Source organism: Cyprinodon tularosa, unplaced genomic scaffold (assembly GCF_016077235.1).
Source record: "Cyprinodon tularosa strain WSP-4 unplaced genomic scaffold, ASM1607723v1 ctg427, whole genome shotgun sequence".
Lineage (NCBI taxonomy): Eukaryota > Metazoa > Chordata > Actinopteri > Cyprinodontiformes > Cyprinodontidae > Cyprinodon > Cyprinodon tularosa.
In genome coordinates, this window is record NW_024039149.1 from 515134 (window position 1) to 533322 (window position 18189).

Below are 18189 nucleotides of genomic sequence, written 5' to 3' on the forward strand. Positions count from 1 at the left end.
AGCGCAGCTCCTGGAACCCGCTGCTTATTACTCCTATCTCCTCTGCAAATCTTTAAAATGTTTCTGATTGGTCAAAGTTGTTTTTTTTTTTCCAACGCCGCAGGAGTGAAGCCTCTTACATCACCATGCTGGTTCCCTTCCTTCGGTACCTGTACTGTGAACCTCAGAGGCAGTCCCAGCATGCCTTGCTGCGGCAGAGTCTTCTCCGGGTGCTGCTGCCCACGAAAGCAGCGGACAAGGAGCAGGAAAAGGCTGCGGCGGTGTACGAGAGCCTGCTGCTTTGCCTCTGTCAGCTGGTTCCACATTTCCAGGTAAATAAAAAAAAAATGGAATCAATAGAGGAAGTTAGCAGCTCCAAGGATAAAAATAAGTTTGCAATCGGTTGTTGATCTAAAAATATAAAACAAACTTTTGACACAGCTGATCATTTAGATTTAATATTTAAATAGTGGGCAACAGTTTGTAAAAATGGGTGGGCTTGGGCATTAATTGTTGTGTCTCTTTTTCAAAATTGACCTTTAAGAAATTGATTATTTTCCATTTATTTTTTGCAGATCATGTTGACCTTAAGTCTAAAAAAAACGTATGCTTTTAACGAGCACATTGACCAATTAAGGTTTTGTCTTCACTTCTCACTCCAGAGGAGTAAGGAAGACTTGGGACGAAGGAAGGAACGAAGGAAGGAAGAATTGGGAGGAAGGAAGGAACGAAGGAAGGAAGAATTGGGAGGAAGGAAGGAACGAAGGAAGGAAGAATTGGGAGGAAGGAAGGAACGAAGGAAGGAAGAATTGGGAGGAAGGAAGGAACGAAGGAAGGAAGAATTGGGAGGAAGGAAGGAACGAAGGAAGGAAGAATTGGGAGGAAGGAAGGAACGAAGGAAGGAAGAATTGGGAGGAAGGAAGGAACGAAGGAAGGAAGAATTGGGATGAAGGAACGAAGGAAGGAAGAATTGGGATGAAGGAACGAAGGAAGGAAGAATTGGGACGAAGGAAGGAAGGAAGGAAGAATTGGGACGAAGGAAGGAAGGAAGGAAGAATTGGGACGAAGGAAGGAAGGAAGATAGAATTGGGAGGGAGGGAAGAAGGAAGCGAGGAAGGAAGCAAGGAAGGAAGGAAGGAAGGAAGAATTGGGACGAAGGAAGGAAGGAAGGATTGCTACGAAGGAAGGAAGGAGGGAAGGAAGAATTGGGAGGGAGGGAAGAAGGAAGCGAGGAAGGAAGGAAGGAAGACTTGGGACGAAGGAAGGAAGGAAGGAAGAATTGGGAGGAAGGAAGGAACGAAGGAAGGAAGAATTGGGAGGAAGGAAGGAAGGAAGGAAGGAAGGAAGGAAGAATTGGGACGAAGGAAGGAAAGAAGAAAGAATTGGGACGAAGGAAGGAAGGAAGGAAGGATTGGGACGAAGGAAGGAAGGAAGAAAGAATTGGGAGGGAGGAAGGAAGGAAGGAAGGAAGGAAGGAAGGAAGGAAGGAAGGAAGGAAGGAAGGAAGGAAGGAAGGAAGGAAGGAAGGAAGGAAGGAAGGAAGACTTGGGACGAAGGAAGGAAGGAAGACTTGGGACGAAGGAAGGAAGGAAGGAAGGAAGGAAGGAAGAATTGGGAGGAAGGAAGGAAGGAAGAATTGGGAGGGAGGGAAGAAGGAAGGAAGGAAGGAAGGAAGGAAGGAAGGAAGGAAGGAAGGAAGGAAGGAAGGAAGGAAGGAAGGAAGGAAGGAAGGAAGGAAGGAAGGAAGGAAGGAAGAATTGGGAGGAAGGAAGAATTGGGATGAAGGAAGGAAGGAAGGAGGAGGAGGACGGAGAACAAATGTCCTGAATTCACACATTTGACATTTATTTGCTGCATTAAAGCTGTGAACAGAGTGATAAAACATAAAGGTTTTAAATGTGTTTATTTTCTCTGGTAATACATCATTAACCTTTAACACATTATATTTTAGTACGCTTCCTATTTTCAGAGAGGGAAAAACGTCATTTAGTTCTTTTTATCAAAATGAAATTGAGGGCGACCCGAATCTGGATGTGCAGGACGGATCGTGTTTCCGGGACGGATCGGGGTGTGACACCAACAAGCTAACGGGAGCTAGCCTTCTGCTTCTTCTCTACTCCAGGGGCTTTATGTAGAGCTCCCCCTACAGGTTTGGTGGGAGACAGTTCAGTAGATATCGGCGCGGTGCGGCTTATTTATGAGCGTTTCCATTTTTTCCTCTAAAAATAGTTCAATATCTCATTTGTCCTACATAATGTTTGCATGTGTTAAATGAGCTATTCTTAGAGTGTAGCCATCAGTAACCAAAATGTTTTGCCTGCCTGTAGGTGGACAGTGTGGAGGCGGTGCTGGAACTGAGTGGATTCGTGGACATTCTGCTTCAGGGTCTCATGGAAGCTTCTGGAGAGCTCTGGGAGACTGAGAGGGTCCGTCTGCTGGTGCAGCTGCTGTGTGCATGTCACCAATGCCTGAGGGTGAATGGAGACTGCAGACCGCTCCTCAACCTGATGCAACAACTACTGCCTGCATGCAAGGTCAGCTGCACATCGGCTCATAGTGCAGGAGTTGAAACTCTCTTTAAAACCAGTTAGGAACAGTTTAAAGAAGTACCAGCGAGTAAAGATTGAACGCCACCCCTAAAGCTGTGTGTGTTTTTCCAGGTTTGTCCGGTGGATGAGCTGATGATGGGGGTGGCCCTGCTTCTGCCTGAGGCCCCTGCACTTCAGCAGAGCAGCCTGCTTAGACTTGGTAAAACAAAGTCCTCAACATGCAGAAAGAATTCTGTGAATTATTTGTTTCTTATTTACACGTTTACATTTTGTGAATGGAAATTTGAAAAACCTGCAGTTTAGCAGCAATACTGAAAAATATCATATTCGGGCTGCACAGTGGAACAGTGGTTAGCACTGCTGCCTTCTAAGAAGGTTGCGGGTTCTGTGTTTCCAGGCGATAGACATAGACAGCTGGAGATATGCACCAGCGACCCCTGTGCGTGACAAGCATCAATATCACTCTATTCTTAGCTTTTATTTTGTCAAATAGATTTTTTTTCTCAAATTAAGCTGTATGAATCGGATTCTTTTCAAATTTTGTTTTAAAGATCATATTCTTGTGGGGCCCACAGGTGCAAATATGCAGAAAATGAGCTGTAAACACATGTATGATGTAAACTTCAAAACATGCAAGCATGAAAACCTTGAATATAAAAATAAAGAAAACGGATGCAGACAGTAAATGCTGCAAGCTAAAAGAAAATGCTGCAATCACAGGAAGGAAGGAAGGAAGGAAGGAAGGAAGGAAGGAAGGAAGGAAGGAAGGAAGGAAGGAAGGAAGGAAGAATTGGGAGAGAGGAAGGAAGGAAGGAAGGAAGGAAGGAAGGAAGGAAGGAAGGAAGGAAGGAAGGAAGGAAGGAAGGAAGGAAGGAAGGAAGGAAGGAAGGAAGGAAGGAAGGAAGAATTGGGAGAGAGGAAGGAAGGAAGCGAGGGAGGTAGAATTGGGAGGGAGGAAGGATGCGAGGGAGGGAGATGTTGAAGGAAGGGAGGGAGGAAGGAAGCGAGGGAGGGGAGGAAGGAAGCGAGTGAGGGAGAATTGGGAGGGAGGAAGGAAGGAAGGAAGCGAGGGAGGGAGAATTGGGAGAGAGGAAGGAAGCGAGAAAGAAAGGAAGCGAGGCAGGTAGAATTGGGGGGGAGGAAGGAAGGAAGCGAGAAAGAAAGGAAGCGAGGCAGGTAGAATTGGGGGGGAGGAAGGAAGGAAGCGAGAAAGAAAGGAAGCGAGGCAGGTAGAATTGGGGGGGAGGAAGGAAGGAAGCGAGAAAGAAAGGAAGCGAGGCAGGTAGAATTGGGGGGGAGGAAGGAAGGAAGCGAGAAAGAAAGGAAGCGAGGGAGGTAGATTTGGGAGGGAGGAAGGATGCGAGGGAGGGAGGAAGGAAGCGAGGGAGGGGAGGAAGGAAGCGAGTGAGGGAGAATTGGGAGGGAGGAAGGAAGCGAGGGAGGGAGAATTGGGAGAGAGGAAGGAAGCGAGAAAGAAAGGAAGCGAAGCAGGTAGAATTGGGGGGGGGAAGGAAGGAAGCGAGAAAGAAAGGAAGCGAGGGAGGTAGATTTGGGAGGGAGGAAGGATGCGAGGGAGGGAGGAAGGAAGCGAGGGAGGGGAGGAAGGAAGCGAGTGAGGTTAGAATTGGGTGGGAGGAAGGAAGGAAGGAAGCGAGGGAGGGAGAATTGGGAGAGAGGAAGGAAGCAAGAAAGAAAGGAAGCGAGGCAGGTAGAATTGGGGGGGAGGAAGGAAGGAAGCGAGGGAGGTAGAATTGGGGGGGAGGAAGGAAGGAAACGAGGGAGGTAGATTTGGGAGGTAAAGGTTATTTATCTTGCATTTCATTTTCAAACACAGTCTTGAAATATCACAGAATGACATCATAGTTGTGTATAGTAACATGTATATAATTAAATGTATTTGTTCTCCTGCCTCCAGTGGTCTGGAGCAGCAAGTTAGCTTTTTCATTCACTATTTGCATTATTTTTCCCTGGTTGCAGCATTTTTTGTTTGCATTTGTTTTGTTGAAATTTGATTTTTGCTTCTATTTTCAGTTATTCCAGCATTTTTTTTAGTATCCAGCCTTTTTGTTTCTGTTGCATTTTGTCACAAATTATTATCTTAGAGAGGAAAACACAATGGACAGGTTGATTAAGTGACTGTTGCTGTGTGAATCAAATGCCGTTATTTAAGATAAAACATTTCAAATTCAGTTATTTATTTTAGACCAAATAACTTTTTACATTTATATCCCGCTCTGACTGCAGCGCTGAGAGTGACTCCTGGGGAAGCAGGAGAACGGGGTTGGGATGGGGAAGGCACCCCACGGCAGCACCTACCGCTGGAGGACAAGAGTAGGAACGATACGTGCTTTCATCTAAGAGTCCCCAAAAGCAGCCAGTGACACCAGAAAACTCACTAGATTTGTCGCTAGTCAATTTTATGAAACAGAGTCGCTGGAGGGGTCTGAAAAGTCGCTAAATATAGCGACAAAGTCGCAGAGTTGGCAACGCTGAACGGGGGAACCGGGCAGCCAAGGCGGCATTTTTATAAAGGAGGGCAGGACGCACGCTTGGAAAAAAATATAATCGGCGCTTGGAGTGGGTCTCACCTGGGGAGAACAACATCCACTGACCATCTCTCTCTCTCTGTGTCTATATAAGACTGTGGCGAGCCCAAACGACACTGTGGCGGGCAGGAACAGATCAGATGAAGCTACTATGAGAAAAAGCAGAGAGAGCAGAACGTTAGAGGTTGAACTAACAGATTCTGCAGAGTGGGAGAATAGAGATAGAATGAAGCAGAAGGATGAAAAAGGGGTCCCTATGTCCTCCAGCAGTCTAAGCCTATAATTATACTAAAGTGTAACATAGCTGATTTATGCCCCCAAAAATCAAACATTTTAAGATGCAAGCAGGGTTTAAGAAAAAAACTATAAGCCAGTTTATTTTCTTATATGGTACCAAAAAGAATCGAAAGCTGCTTTCACCCCGACTCCTAATGTCGTCCAACAGTCACCATGGTTCTAAAGGTTTGGGTCTGTCTCTAAAGAATCTTTTTCTTTTCTGCAGCGCTGACTTTAGCCCCTGAAGAGGAAGAGTGGTCGCCCTGGCCCAGTCCGGTTCTGCTTCTGCCTGTTTTGCAGCTCCTGTCCTGCTCACAGCTCACCGAGCCGCTGGCCGATCCATCAACGCACGGCTTAAACGAGCGTCTGGCACACAGCTTGTTACGCAGCATCAGCAAACCCACCAAAAAGGCCCGACGGGTAGGCGGAGTCAGGCAGCTTCTCCCTCTGATCTCACCGCTGTTCAGTGAGGGGGGGGAAAAGGTTTTCATTCAATTTAAAACTTTATCCATGAAATAACAATGACGGAAGAGTCTGACGGAAGGTATAGTAGAGGGTTTTGCATATTTTTGAAAAGACTTCTCCACTTTAAAAAAAAAAATAATGCACATGCACAACCCTGTACCCGCTCCTGAGAGGGAACGTCTATTAAGTGTGCATGAGCCCATTTCTACTAGTTTACTAGCAGTGATGTGAAGCGCATTTCTCCAAATAGCCTAACTTTTCCTGTCGAGTAGAAACTTTGGAACCGAAGCATCCTTGCTAAGCTAACCTGTGATTTCAGTGCACGCCATCACGTGAAAGAATCTCCCAAAAACGCTCTGCTCTTGTTTCTCTCTTCTGAGGCCTTCCTTTTCTTCTCCTAAACTTCGTAGACACTTTTTCCTCTTATGACCCCTCAGCCGTTTTCAAAGAAAAGGTGAGCAATGACTGTCTGAAACCGTAATTCACTACTGAAAAGTTCACATGCACGGCTAACTGGGGACGAGCAGCTAGGACGGCCTTACGTAAACATGTCACCAGAATGATTGACAGTTAGGAGGACCACTTACCTCCTCGCCTCCCACAGACGGGAGGCCGGCTTGTTTCTTTGTTGTTGTTTTTTTGTTTGTTTTTTTATTTAGAAAGACAGATTTCCATCACATCAGTAATCACAGCTTCATCCATTTAAGATTATAACTGAAGATATAAGCAGAAAGTCCAAGTGATTTTTTTTCCATGTTGCCTTTCTGGTATTTTTAACAGAATATCAGTAACTTCATTGTAAAGATAACAAAGAATGAACAGAATTAAACAGTAATGGGGATCGCACCGCCTCGAGTTATAAAAACCACAAAGACATAAGAGGGCAAGACGTATTTCAGAAGAACAATCAAATGAAGTCGGATCTAATTGGTTTCACGTACTCAGTCCATTTGGACCAAATCTTATACAATTTTTCTTTTTCTAATTGGAGGGAAAAACAGATCCTTTCCATCACATAAATCTGGTAAACAATTTCAATCCCGGGGCAGGCTTGTTTTGTTTTTATGACCGCCATTGCGGAAAAAAACTCGTAAAGATGGACCCGCTAGAAGAGCGAGGTGCGTGAGAACGCGGGGACCCTTTTTCCACCTGGATCCCCACTCTTTTTGGCCCTCATGTTCCTCCGTTGTCGCACAAACTTGCCTTCCTCACCGCCTCGGCCGTATCTAGACCCACGGCTAGTTACCGATTTCCTCTCGCGTTGTGGCGTGGAATAAGATGACCACGCTTCAATATTGGGCATAAATCAAAAATGTCTGCGACACGCTCACTGCGACACACTGCTGCGGGACGACAACCAGCCATTTAGGCTACGTTCACACAGCTTAAGTGTCCCGCATGCGCAGGAGAGGACGCAATGACGTCACAAGCCAGCGTGCTTCGTGTTTACGGAAGTAAACATTAATTTAGTGCTGGAGCGAATGTAGAAGTTTCCAAACCTTAAAACCTCAATCTTTTCAAGATGGTAAAAAAGAAAATACTGCTCTCCGCATCATCGTCCGCCATGGTGTTTGTTTTTCTTGCTGCTTCGGTGTAGCAAGAAGCAGAATAGTGACCTATGTCGGTTACTAATGGCGTTCAGGTCGGATGAATGCGACCTGGCCGTTCAAACACAGGTCACATTTGAAAAGATTCTTATCGGATTCAGGACCACAGAGCCAAGCGGCCTGGGTCGCATTGGAAAAAATCGGATCTGTGTTGTTCAGACAGGCATGAAAAGATCAGATACGCATGTTGGCAAAAAAAATCGGATTTTGGTCACTTCAGGCTGCGGTGTGAACATAGCCTTATTTAGATGATCCTCCATTATACCTTTAATTTGAAATCACACAGCCTCCATTGGTAAATCTATGTAGTCCGACAGCAAAGCTAAGAGCAGCACAAATAATACTTGAAGAATATAGAATATGATATTTGCAAACACACATTAGAGATGTCTTTATAAAAAAAAACACTTATTGAGAAAATCCAACCAGAAATAAAAGATGGTCCTCTATACCTTTAAAATTAAGAGAAAAAAAACATTTATAGTTACACAGTTATCTGGAAATTCTGGTGTTTCAAAAAATCATGTAAAAAAAAAAAAAGAAATTCTCAACAAAAGTTGTGGTCTCACCCGGCGCCTAGCTTCCCTTGTCTGGTTAGGAATGATTGCATTTGTGTCTGTTTGTGCTGCCATAACCTGTGGGCGAATTACATCTCCATAGTCTTTGGTTACATACGTTGCCATGGTAACTCAGCAGCTGATACCAGTCACTTCACTAATCTAACCCGACTTCAATCAAGATATTAAAACATGCATTTGTAGTTTTAAATCATACTGTTTCCATATTATGACGTTGATAGATGCTTTTTTACTGTGGAAAGGGGAGACTTTTATTTTGAAATTTGCAGTAGCGTCTGTTTTTGGTCGTCTAATTTTCAAAAATGGCTGAGTTTCGGCTTAAATTTATTGCCCGGTTTAGTCTTCAGGAACATAAAAGTCTGTCAAAAGTCTTAATGCCACTAAAGTCATTTGTTATTAATGGTCTATTTTAAATGTAAAGGAGCAGAAAAGGCGGTTAAAGCTCTGGAAACAGACACCATGTGAACAAAGCAGTTCATTTCAACGGTGAAAGCAACATTGCTGTTGATTGAACTGAATAATTTGTTAAATGAAACATTTTTATGGATTAGTCTGCATTATACGGAAGAGGAAAAAAAAAAAAAAGTTAACTGATATTTAAATTTTATTTCAGTTTAGCATGAGAAAAAAGTCAGAATTCTGAGAAAAAAGTCAGTCAGTCCTGGATCTTCCCCGGGGCCTCCCCCCGGTGGGACGTGCCCGGAACACCTCACCAGGGAGGCGTCCAGGAGGCATCCTAAACAGATGCCCAAGCCACCTCAACTGGCTCCTCTCGACGTGGAGGAGCAGCGGCTCTACTCTGAGTCCCTCCCGGATGACCGAGCTTCTCACCCTATATCTAAGGGAGAGCCCAGCCACCCTACGGAGGAAACCCATTTCGGCCGCTTGTATCCACGATCTCGTTCTTTCGGTCATGACCATAGATGAGGGTAGGAACGTAGATCGACCGGTAAATCGAGAGCTTCGCTTTTTGACTCAGCTCTCTCTTCACCACGACGGACCGGTACAGCGCCCGCTTCACGGCAGACGCTGCACCAATCCGCCTGTCGATCTCCCGCTCCCATCTTCCCTCATTCGTGAACAAGATCCCGAGATACTTAAACTCCTCCACTTGGGGCAGGACAACCCCCCTGACCGGGAGAAGGCACTCTACCCATTTCCGGCTGAAGACCATGGCCTCGGATTTGGAGGCACTGATCCCCATCCCGGCCGCTTCACACTCGGCTGCGAACCGATCCAGCGAGAGCTGCAGATCACGACCTGATGAAGCCAATAGGACCACATCATCTGCAAAAAGCAGAGACGCAATCCTAAGGCCACCAAAACGGATCGCCTCAACACCTTGGCTGCGCCTAGAAATTCTGTCCATGAAGGTAATGAACAGAATCGGTGACAAAGGGCAGCCCTGGCGGAGTCCAACTCTCACCGGAAACGAGCCCGACTCACTGCCGGCAATGCGGACCAGACTCTGACACCGGTCATACAGGGACCTGACAGCCCGTATCAAAGGGCCCGGCACCCCGTATTCCCGGAGAACCCCCCACAGGGCCCCCCGAGGGATACGCTCGAACACCTTCTCCAAGTCCACAAAGCACATGTAGACTGGTTGGGCGAACTCCCATGCTCCCTCCAGGACCCTGCTGAGGGTGTAGAGCTGGTCCAGCGTTCCACGACCACGACGGAAACCACACTGCTCTTCCTGAATCCGAGGTTCAACTATCCGACGGACCCTCCTCTCCAGCACCCCCGAATAGACCTTGCCCGGGAGGCTTAAGAGTGTGACTCCCCTGTAATTGGAGCACACCCTCCGGTCCCCCTTTTTGAATAGGGGGACCACCACCCCAGTCTGCCAATCCTTGGGGACTGCCCCCGATGTCCATGCAATGTTGAAGAGTTGCGTCAGCCAACACAACCCTACAACATCCAGGACCTTGAGGAACTCCGGGCGGATCTCATCCACCCCCAGGGCCCTGCCACCGAGGAGCTTTTTAACCACCTCGGCGACCTCGCCCACAGAGATTGGAGAGCCCAGTCCAGAGTCCCCAGGCCCAGCTTCCTCAATGGAAGGCATGTTGGTGGGATTGAGGAGGTCTTTGAAGTATTCCGCCCACCGACCCACAACGTCCCGAGTCGAGGTCAGCAGCACACCATCCCCACTATAAACAGTGTTGGTGCTGCACCGCTTCCCCCTCCTGAGACGCCGTATGGCGGACCAGAATCGCTTCGGAGCCGTGCGGAAGTCTTTCTCCATGGCCTCTCCAAACTCCTCCCACACCCGAGTTTTTGCCTCAGCAACCACCGAGCCGCATGCCGCTTCGCCCGCCGGTACCCATCAGCTGATTCCAGAGTCCCACTGGCCATAAAGGCCCGATAGGCCTCCTTCTTCAACCTGACAGCATCCCTCACCGGAGGTGTCCACCAACGGGTTCGAGGGTTGCCGCCACGACAGGCACCGACAACCTTGCGGCCGCAGCTCAGATAAGCCGCCTCGACAATGGAGGAACGGAACATGGTCCACTCGGACTCAATGTCCCCCACCTCCCCCGGGATGTGTTCGAAGTTCTGCCGGAGATGGGAGTTAAAGCTCCACCTAACAGGGGACTCCGCCAGACGTTCCCAGCAGACCCTCACAACACGTTTGGGCGTGCCAGGTCTGACCGGCATCCTCCCCCACCACCGGAGCCAACTCATCACCAGGTAGTGGTCAGTGGAAAGCTCAGCACCTCTCTTCACCCGAGTGTCCAAGACATACGGCCACAAGTCCGATGAAACGATGACAAAGTCGATCATCGAACTGCGGCCTAGGGTGTCCTGGTGCCATGTGCACATATGGACACCCTTATGCCTGAACATGGTGTTCGTTATGGACAATCCATGACGAGCACAGAAGTCCAACAACAGAACACCACTCGAGTTCAGATCGGGGCGGCCATTCCTCCCAACCACGCCCCTCCAGGTCTCACTGTCATTGCCCACGTGAGCGTTGAAGTCTCCCAGCAGAACAAGGGAATCTCCAGGAGGGGCACCCTCCAGTACCCCCTCTAAGGACTCCAAGAAGGGTGGGTAATCTGAACTGTTGTTCGGCCCGTAAGCACAGACAACGGTCAAAACCCGTCCCCCCACCCGTAGGTGGAGGGAGGCTACCCTCTCGTTCACCAGGGTGAACCCCAACTTACAGGTGCCGAGATGGGGGGCAACAAGTATGCCCACTCCTGCCCGGCGCCTCTCACCGTGGGCAACTCCAGAGTGGAAGTATGTCCAGCCCCTCTCAAGGAGACTGGTTCCAGAACCAGAACCATGCGTTGAGGTGAGACCGACTATTTCTAGCCGGAACCTCTCAGCCTCACACACTAGCTCCGGTTCCTTCCCCACCAGCGAGGTAACATTTCACGTCCCAAGAGCCAGCTTCTGCAGCCGAGGATCGGACCGCCAGGGTCCCCTCCCCCGGCCGCCACCCTAATCCTCTTCCGTATCTTTAAGCTTCCAGCTGGAACAGCATCCAGGGAGGCAGCAGGGGGCGGATGATGCTCTGCTGATTCGCTCCCCTGTTTTTAGAAGCGATTAGTAACAGAGGGCTTCTGTAGAATAAGTGACTGATTTAGGGTGAACGCCACGCTTTTCAAGGTTTCTGTTTATAAAATGTAACATTGGGTAACATTTAAGGACCAGAAATTTCTGGTATTTTTATGGAAAAATATTAAAACAACCAAAAACATAATAGAAAGAAGAAAATGTTTTTTTTTAGTAGCTCTTTTTCATGTTTCATGATGCGTTTTCATCTCTCCTGTTCCGATCCTCAGCCCGGCCCAACATTGGCGCTCCCTCTCAGCTCCTGGTACTGGGAGCTCAGCGCGGCGTTGTCCATATTGTTCAAAGTCGATGATGATCCGTCCGCAGCCACCGATTGGCTGCTGGCTGTGACCTCGGGCCTACCGTCCAGCCAGCGTCTGTCCTCGTCCCTCGCACTCATCGTCACCTACCTTCTCATCACGGCGCGGGAGGACATCTGTCTGCTGGCACTGAAAGCAGTTCAGACCATCGCTGCTGCCGACCCCTGCCAGGTAGAACATCTCAACTCTTTTATTTTAAAGTCAGAGCTATCAAAAGTATTAATGTTTATTACTCAAGAAGAAGAAGAAATCCCTGCTGCTTAAAAACAAAAACAAAAGATAGTTTGTAGAAGATACAGTATAAACTTAAGATGTTTACTCCAGTAAAAGTATCACTTTAAAAACTACCTATAGTATAAAAGTAAAAGTAAAGCAAGAAAAAAAGTAAGGACAGATTTGGTGGTATTGGTATCGGCAAGTACCAACCAATAGGGTACCGATACTATTTGGAGAGCCAAAAGTTTATTCAACTATTGTCACCCATTATAATCACATAAAAGTTGATGAATTGGGAACAAAAAGTATAGTCAGACTGACTTATTTAGTTTTATTTGTTTTCATCCAGACACTCTGATAGCTCAGAGTGAAAAACATTGATCCCAGACTGTTCCCTACATCCAGTCTGTTCCTCGGCTTGTTTTGGATGTGTGTCTAAGCTGACAGTGAACTTAAATATGTGAGAAAAACATACTTTTTGGTTGATAAAAGCTTGTTAAATCTTCAGCTGGCCTGAAAAATTTCCCAGTTCCTGCCATCTTCCAGCAGTGACGTCACGGTGCGGTAAGCCTAGCGCCATTCTCCCCGCTTTCCAAGCTAAATCAATGGGAACTACTAGACACATCTGCAATCAACAACAATTATTGAAGATTTCCAGAGGACTTCACCATTGAAATTCACCAGAGCTATAGTGAAACTGACAATGCCCACGTGCATGGCAGCTGGATGCTGGAATACATCGGGTAAAAGTGAAAAAAAGAGTTATTCCACCTTTCTGAATCCTGATCCTCCACGGACGGGTTGGTCGTTGGATCGCCAACTTGAAGAGGGAGGATTTGCCATCGAACTTCTGGCCAGAGAAAAAACCCGTAATATGTAGCCAACATTTGGAAGAAGAATGTTTTCAAGATGACTTGGATAATAGCGCGTTGTGACAAACACCAGATACAGCACTGGGACTTGATCAACAGCCGATACCGCACCGTGACGTCACATACCAGTAGGTGGCAGTAGTGTTCTTTGACAAACATGGATGCCTCCAGTAAAGCACATTCACATGAAAATTACTCTGAATTAAAAACACTGATCATTTATGGAACAGGATGGAATCATTTCAGATTTAAAGAACTTTTAGAAGTTTGAATTCTGAATATGAGCGACTTTTCCTTTAATTTAAGGAGTCTCTAAATGTTGACCCCCATCACCCTAAATGTCCACTGCTTCTCAGAGGAAACTATGTTAACCCTTCCATAGAATTTGGACCCGCCAAAAAATCTATAAAACCATCGTTTTTGTTTCAGTAAGATGAAAACTTTTCTTCTGCGCCGCTCTAGCTGTGCTGATGATGTCATATTTTGGGAAAAGGATTGCTTCGATTAAAACAGTCATAGCGCCGACCTTTAAGGCGTCTATTAACTGACCGGGCGCCGTGGGGCTCCCAGTCAACATCGCGCCGCATTTATGATGCAGAGGTTTAGTTATTCTTTTATTCTGTACCAGAGGTCACCATAGCAACCGCTGCCTTGATCTTAGAGGTAATGGATCTTTGATAATGAGCATCTGCTTCTGTCTTCGCTCTCCTTAATCGTAGTCTAACTTTTGAACATTTCTGGAGTTTGAGGGTTTTAATCTCATGACCAAACAATAAAATCCCTCCAGCTCCCGAATCCTCAGCAGAGGATGAACTGAGACATTTAAAGGAAAAAGGGGGTTTCCTTTCCGCCCCTCGGGATGTAAATGGAGTCGCTAGATGCTGTAGATGATGGCTCCTCATTACTAAGGCTTCTAAGACGCCTCCAAGTGTTCCCCTGCTGCTCTAATTGCTCCCAAAGTGCAGCTCTGGGTTGGAGGTTTGGCGCGTTGGTAGAAGGTTATCGTCATATTTTACTGGTTTAGATGATGGAGGCTACAGAGCAGCTCTTTCTGCAGGTGCTGCGATGCTGCAGAGGGTTTCTTCCTCTTGTCTTTGACTTTTTTAACCATATTGTGAAACACAGGAAATGAAAATAAGTTTGACTTTGAATGCAAACCTGCATTTCTAGCCTCTCTGCTCGTCTTTTTTTGTCCTTAAGGTGGAATAGTTGCTATGCAACAGCCGAGGTGCATGAAAAGGAGCGATGCTGTTATGTAGATTCGACGGTTTTACTGCAGAGCTTTTGTGACTCTGACTTTTAACCCCCGGTTTGGCGTCATTGTTTGGTGAAACCTGTCATTTTGAAGCTGTATAATCGGTCACTGTTTAAACCCGGCTGGTTCTGAGACTTGGCACCCACAGCGCACCCTGCTGGAGGTACTATGATGCTGCACCAGGCTGCAGGGGCCAGAGCCCAAGTTTAGTCCTCAGAGGTATAAGCCTGCTTCAAGGTGCATCCCTGAATAAACCAGTAGCTCATTAACAGAGAAAATTCAATAATACCGAAGTTGGGTTTCAGGGAAAGTTTAATTTCCTCTGAAAGGAAAAGTTTGTCTGTTTTCCCTCCTGTGTTCTATTCGTTAAAATAAAGAGTCTAAAGTCTCTCCTGTGTTTGAAGGTCCCTTCCCTGCTTCCTGTCCTGCTGTTCAAACTGTCGAAGGAAACAAACGCAGGTTCGATTCATGCTGTGCTGAACTGCCTGCCCAACCTCGGCACTCATAAGGTACCGGATGTTTACTGGACGTCTGACCGGCGAAGTGAAGGCGTTTTTTTAAACCTGCTGAGTTCACGTGTTTTGTTGCAGCTTTGCGTCCCCATGGTGCTGCAGACTCTCCACATGCTGGCCAGTTCCCCCAAGCTGAGAGCCGTCGCCATGCGCCTGATGGCGGCTCTCTGGAAACGACAGGTGAGCAGCAAGACGCCGGTCATACCGGTGAACATAGATCGTTTTCATGTTTTTTCTTCCTTCCAAAGGACCGAGTCTACCCAGAGCTGCAGCGTCTGCTGAGCCAGCAGGATACCAGAGTGCTGGTGGGGAAGGACGCCCAGTGGGAGCAGATCCTGGCCAGAGCGGCGTGCATCAGGGATGTCTGCAGAGAAAGGTCAGTCTGCTGGTTCGTTAAAGCCGACCGTGTGCAGCCGTAAGAAGAGAGAACCAGGCGCTGCTAACTCCTCTCTGTGTGTCTCAGGCCCTACCAGCATGGAGGCGACATGCTAGCCGCTATCTCACTCACCCTGCAGCAGTGCAGCCGAGCCGACCTGGCCACCCCTGCTGCTCTGGTCCTGCAGGGCTTACAGGAGCTTTGCAGAGCAGAGGTGACCCTCCTGTGCAGCACATAATCTTTCTCCTCCAGGATGATGGTCCCTGTGTTTCCTCTGTAAGGCAGAGGATCATAATTCTGCCTGAAGTGATGCCAGGTTGTGTGTTTCTCAGGTGGTGGACATTGTTTCTACATGGAGAAGCCTCGCAGCAGAACTGAGGCGAGACTCCCGTCCAGCGATGGTTAAAGCCATAGCAGAGCTGCTGTCTTTGGTTCCTCAGCTTGCAGTCAAGTCAGAGGAGTATGAGGTACTTCTGCTGCTTCTCTCCTCCTTTCTCCATGCAAAGATGGATCTTTTTAGGGAAACCTGCTGTTTCTGTCAGGCTTCATTGACATAAATGGATTTAGCGTTTGTTTTCTAAGTGTTCCCTTAAAAGAAAAGAAATAAAAAAAAAAAACTATATTTGGGCCATTTTTGCCCAAATATAGAAGCCCCTCCCTCCTGCCATCTTCCAGCAGTGACGTCACGGTGCGGTAAGCCTAGCGCCATTCTCCCCGCTTTACAAGCTAAATCAATGGGAACTACTTGACACATCTGCAATCAACAACAATTATTGAAGATTTCCAGAGGAGTTCACCATTGAAATTCACCAGAGCTATAGTGAAACTGACAATGCCCACGTGCATGGCAGCTGGATGCTGGAATACATCGGGTAAAAGTGAAAAACGGACGGGTTGGTCGTTGGATCGCCAACTTGAAGAGGGAGGATTTGCCATCGAACTTCTGGCCAGAGAAAAAACCCGTAATATGTAGCCAACATTTGGAAGAAGAATGTTTTCAAGATGACTTGGATAATAGCGCGTTGTGACAAACACCAGATACAGCACTGGGACTTGATCAACAGCCGATACCGCACCGTGACGTCACTAACCAGTAGGTGGCAGTAGTGTTCTTTGACAAACATGGATGCCTCCAGTAAAGCACATTCACATGAAAATTACTCTGAATTAAAAACATTTATTGAACAGGATGGAATCATTTCATATTTAAAGAACTTTCAGAAGTTTGAATTCTGACTCTCAGGCGCTCTGGTTGTTTGTCTGCTCTGTTCTGTAGCTTCAAGCTAGAGAGCAGATTTGCTTTATTTACTTTGAGTTGGAAAAATAGATTTAACACATTTTTAAGTGAGAAAATCCCCCTCCAAACATCCTCTGTTCATCAGGATTATGATCCCACTAAAATATGCAGTTCTTGTTGGGAGCTCCAGACCTCTAGTATACAAAACTTGCGTTCGTAGCGGCTGGAAGTGAAAATAAAAAGTTTTTTTAAGGTTTGTGGTAAAACCTCCAAGAATATACAATCGAATATTTTTCATCGACAGGTTTTAACATTTCTATGTCATTTGGGTATTTATAAACTGTTTACCAATGGTTCTTAAAAAAATGTTTTAGTGCTGGGACGCCTATGGTGGCGCTGTGGTGAGCGAGCACGACCAGTGTACGGAGGCCTTAGTCCTCGACGCGGCCGCCTCGGGTTTGAATCCGACCTGTGATCCTTTGCCGCATGTCTCTCCCCCTCTCTCATACCCACTTTACCGTCAGCCTACTTTAGAAATTAAATGCCTAATGCTACATTCGGACCTCAAACAGCAGAAGCAGCAGGTTTCCATACAAAGTCAATGGTTGACGCACATCAAGACGCATGTAAAGGTCCTGCAGCAGCTGCTAGGGTTGGAAAAATATAACTTTAGCTGCTGGAGGTGCCGCATCAACCAATGAGAGAAGCTGATCTGGGAGCTGGCAGGGAGTCAGACGCAGCACTGCTGATGCAGAGCGCTATGATCACTCCTCTGAAACAGTTTATTAACGCCTAAATTAACTAAGAATGTAGAAACCTGCCGGCAGAATATGTTGGCTTTTATCATCCTGCTGCCTGCAGTTTGTAGCACAGACCTGAAAAACGCTAACATCTACTTCCAGCCGCCACCAACAGGAGGGAAAAACCCTGGAGAGGCGAGCGGGCCTGAGGCAGCTGCTGCTGGGGATTCCCAGTGACAGCGCAGCGCCGGTATGTGGGGGTCTGAGCGGCTCCCACAGAGAAATACTATTTGAAGGCAGGATGGTAATCTGGATGAACTGACTGCACAGACCATGTTTTCAGGAGGACTTTCTCACTTCAACATAGATTCTAACTACTTTCTACCCGCTGATCACAGCTAATATAGCTGCCATTGATCCAGGCAGAGAAAGGATAGGGTAGATCTGCCCAACGCGCATCAGACTAAATTTTTTCGACCATGCAGCTAGCTTCAGCCGCGCGTCAGAACTAAACTTGTACAGCTATCAGTGCAGCTATAATGATCAGAGCTGTTCTCTGTTCCTTCTACATAGTAATCCATTCTACCGGCTCTGGAGTTTAACTCCTTGATTTTTATTAATTTTTCATATGCAGAATGTCTGCAGAGGCTTGCAGGTAGGGTTGTCACGATACTAAACTTTTCAACTCATTACCGATACTAAGTAAAATATTTGATACTCGATACCATTTTCGATACCACAAGGATAAAAACAAAGACTCCAAAATTCTACAGAAATATTTTCATTAATAAACAAAATACAACAAATAAATACAATAAACAATAAGAACAATATTTTGAGGTTGTGTTCTTTGCACAATATTAAGCAAGCTTAATAAAAAACTTATAAACTTGCACACATAACAATGAAACTAGCCAAACCGGTTAAGAAACAAAAATCATTCTCAGCAGCTGCAACTGTTATAAAAAATGTCTGAAACTGAAAAGTGCGTAGAATTATTCAATCAAACAGTGTTCAGAAAGTGCATTTTCCACTATTCTGCACTTCAGACACTGTATGGATACTTTTGAAAATGAGTATTGTATCCGGAT

At 46.6% G+C, this 18189-nt stretch overlaps 1 protein-coding gene across 1 annotated transcript in view; it reads left to right on the forward strand.

Moving 5' to 3' along the window:
* Window positions 1-18189, forward strand: part of focad (focadhesin) — a 94256-nt gene that overhangs the window by 31076 nt on the left and 44991 nt on the right. Inside the window, exons 7-16 of the mRNA XM_038299365.1 lie at window positions 104-311; window positions 2307-2513; window positions 2640-2727; window positions 5577-5770; window positions 11801-12061; window positions 14638-14742; window positions 14824-14925; window positions 14994-15121; window positions 15209-15335; window positions 15454-15588. Coding sequence (XP_038155293.1) covers window positions 104-311; window positions 2307-2513; window positions 2640-2727; window positions 5577-5770; window positions 11801-12061; window positions 14638-14742; window positions 14824-14925; window positions 14994-15121; window positions 15209-15335; window positions 15454-15588 — 1555 coding nt within the window. The remainder of the gene's footprint in view (window positions 1-103; window positions 312-2306; window positions 2514-2639; window positions 2728-5576; window positions 5771-11800; window positions 12062-14637; window positions 14743-14823; window positions 14926-14993; window positions 15122-15208; window positions 15336-15453; window positions 15589-18189) is intronic.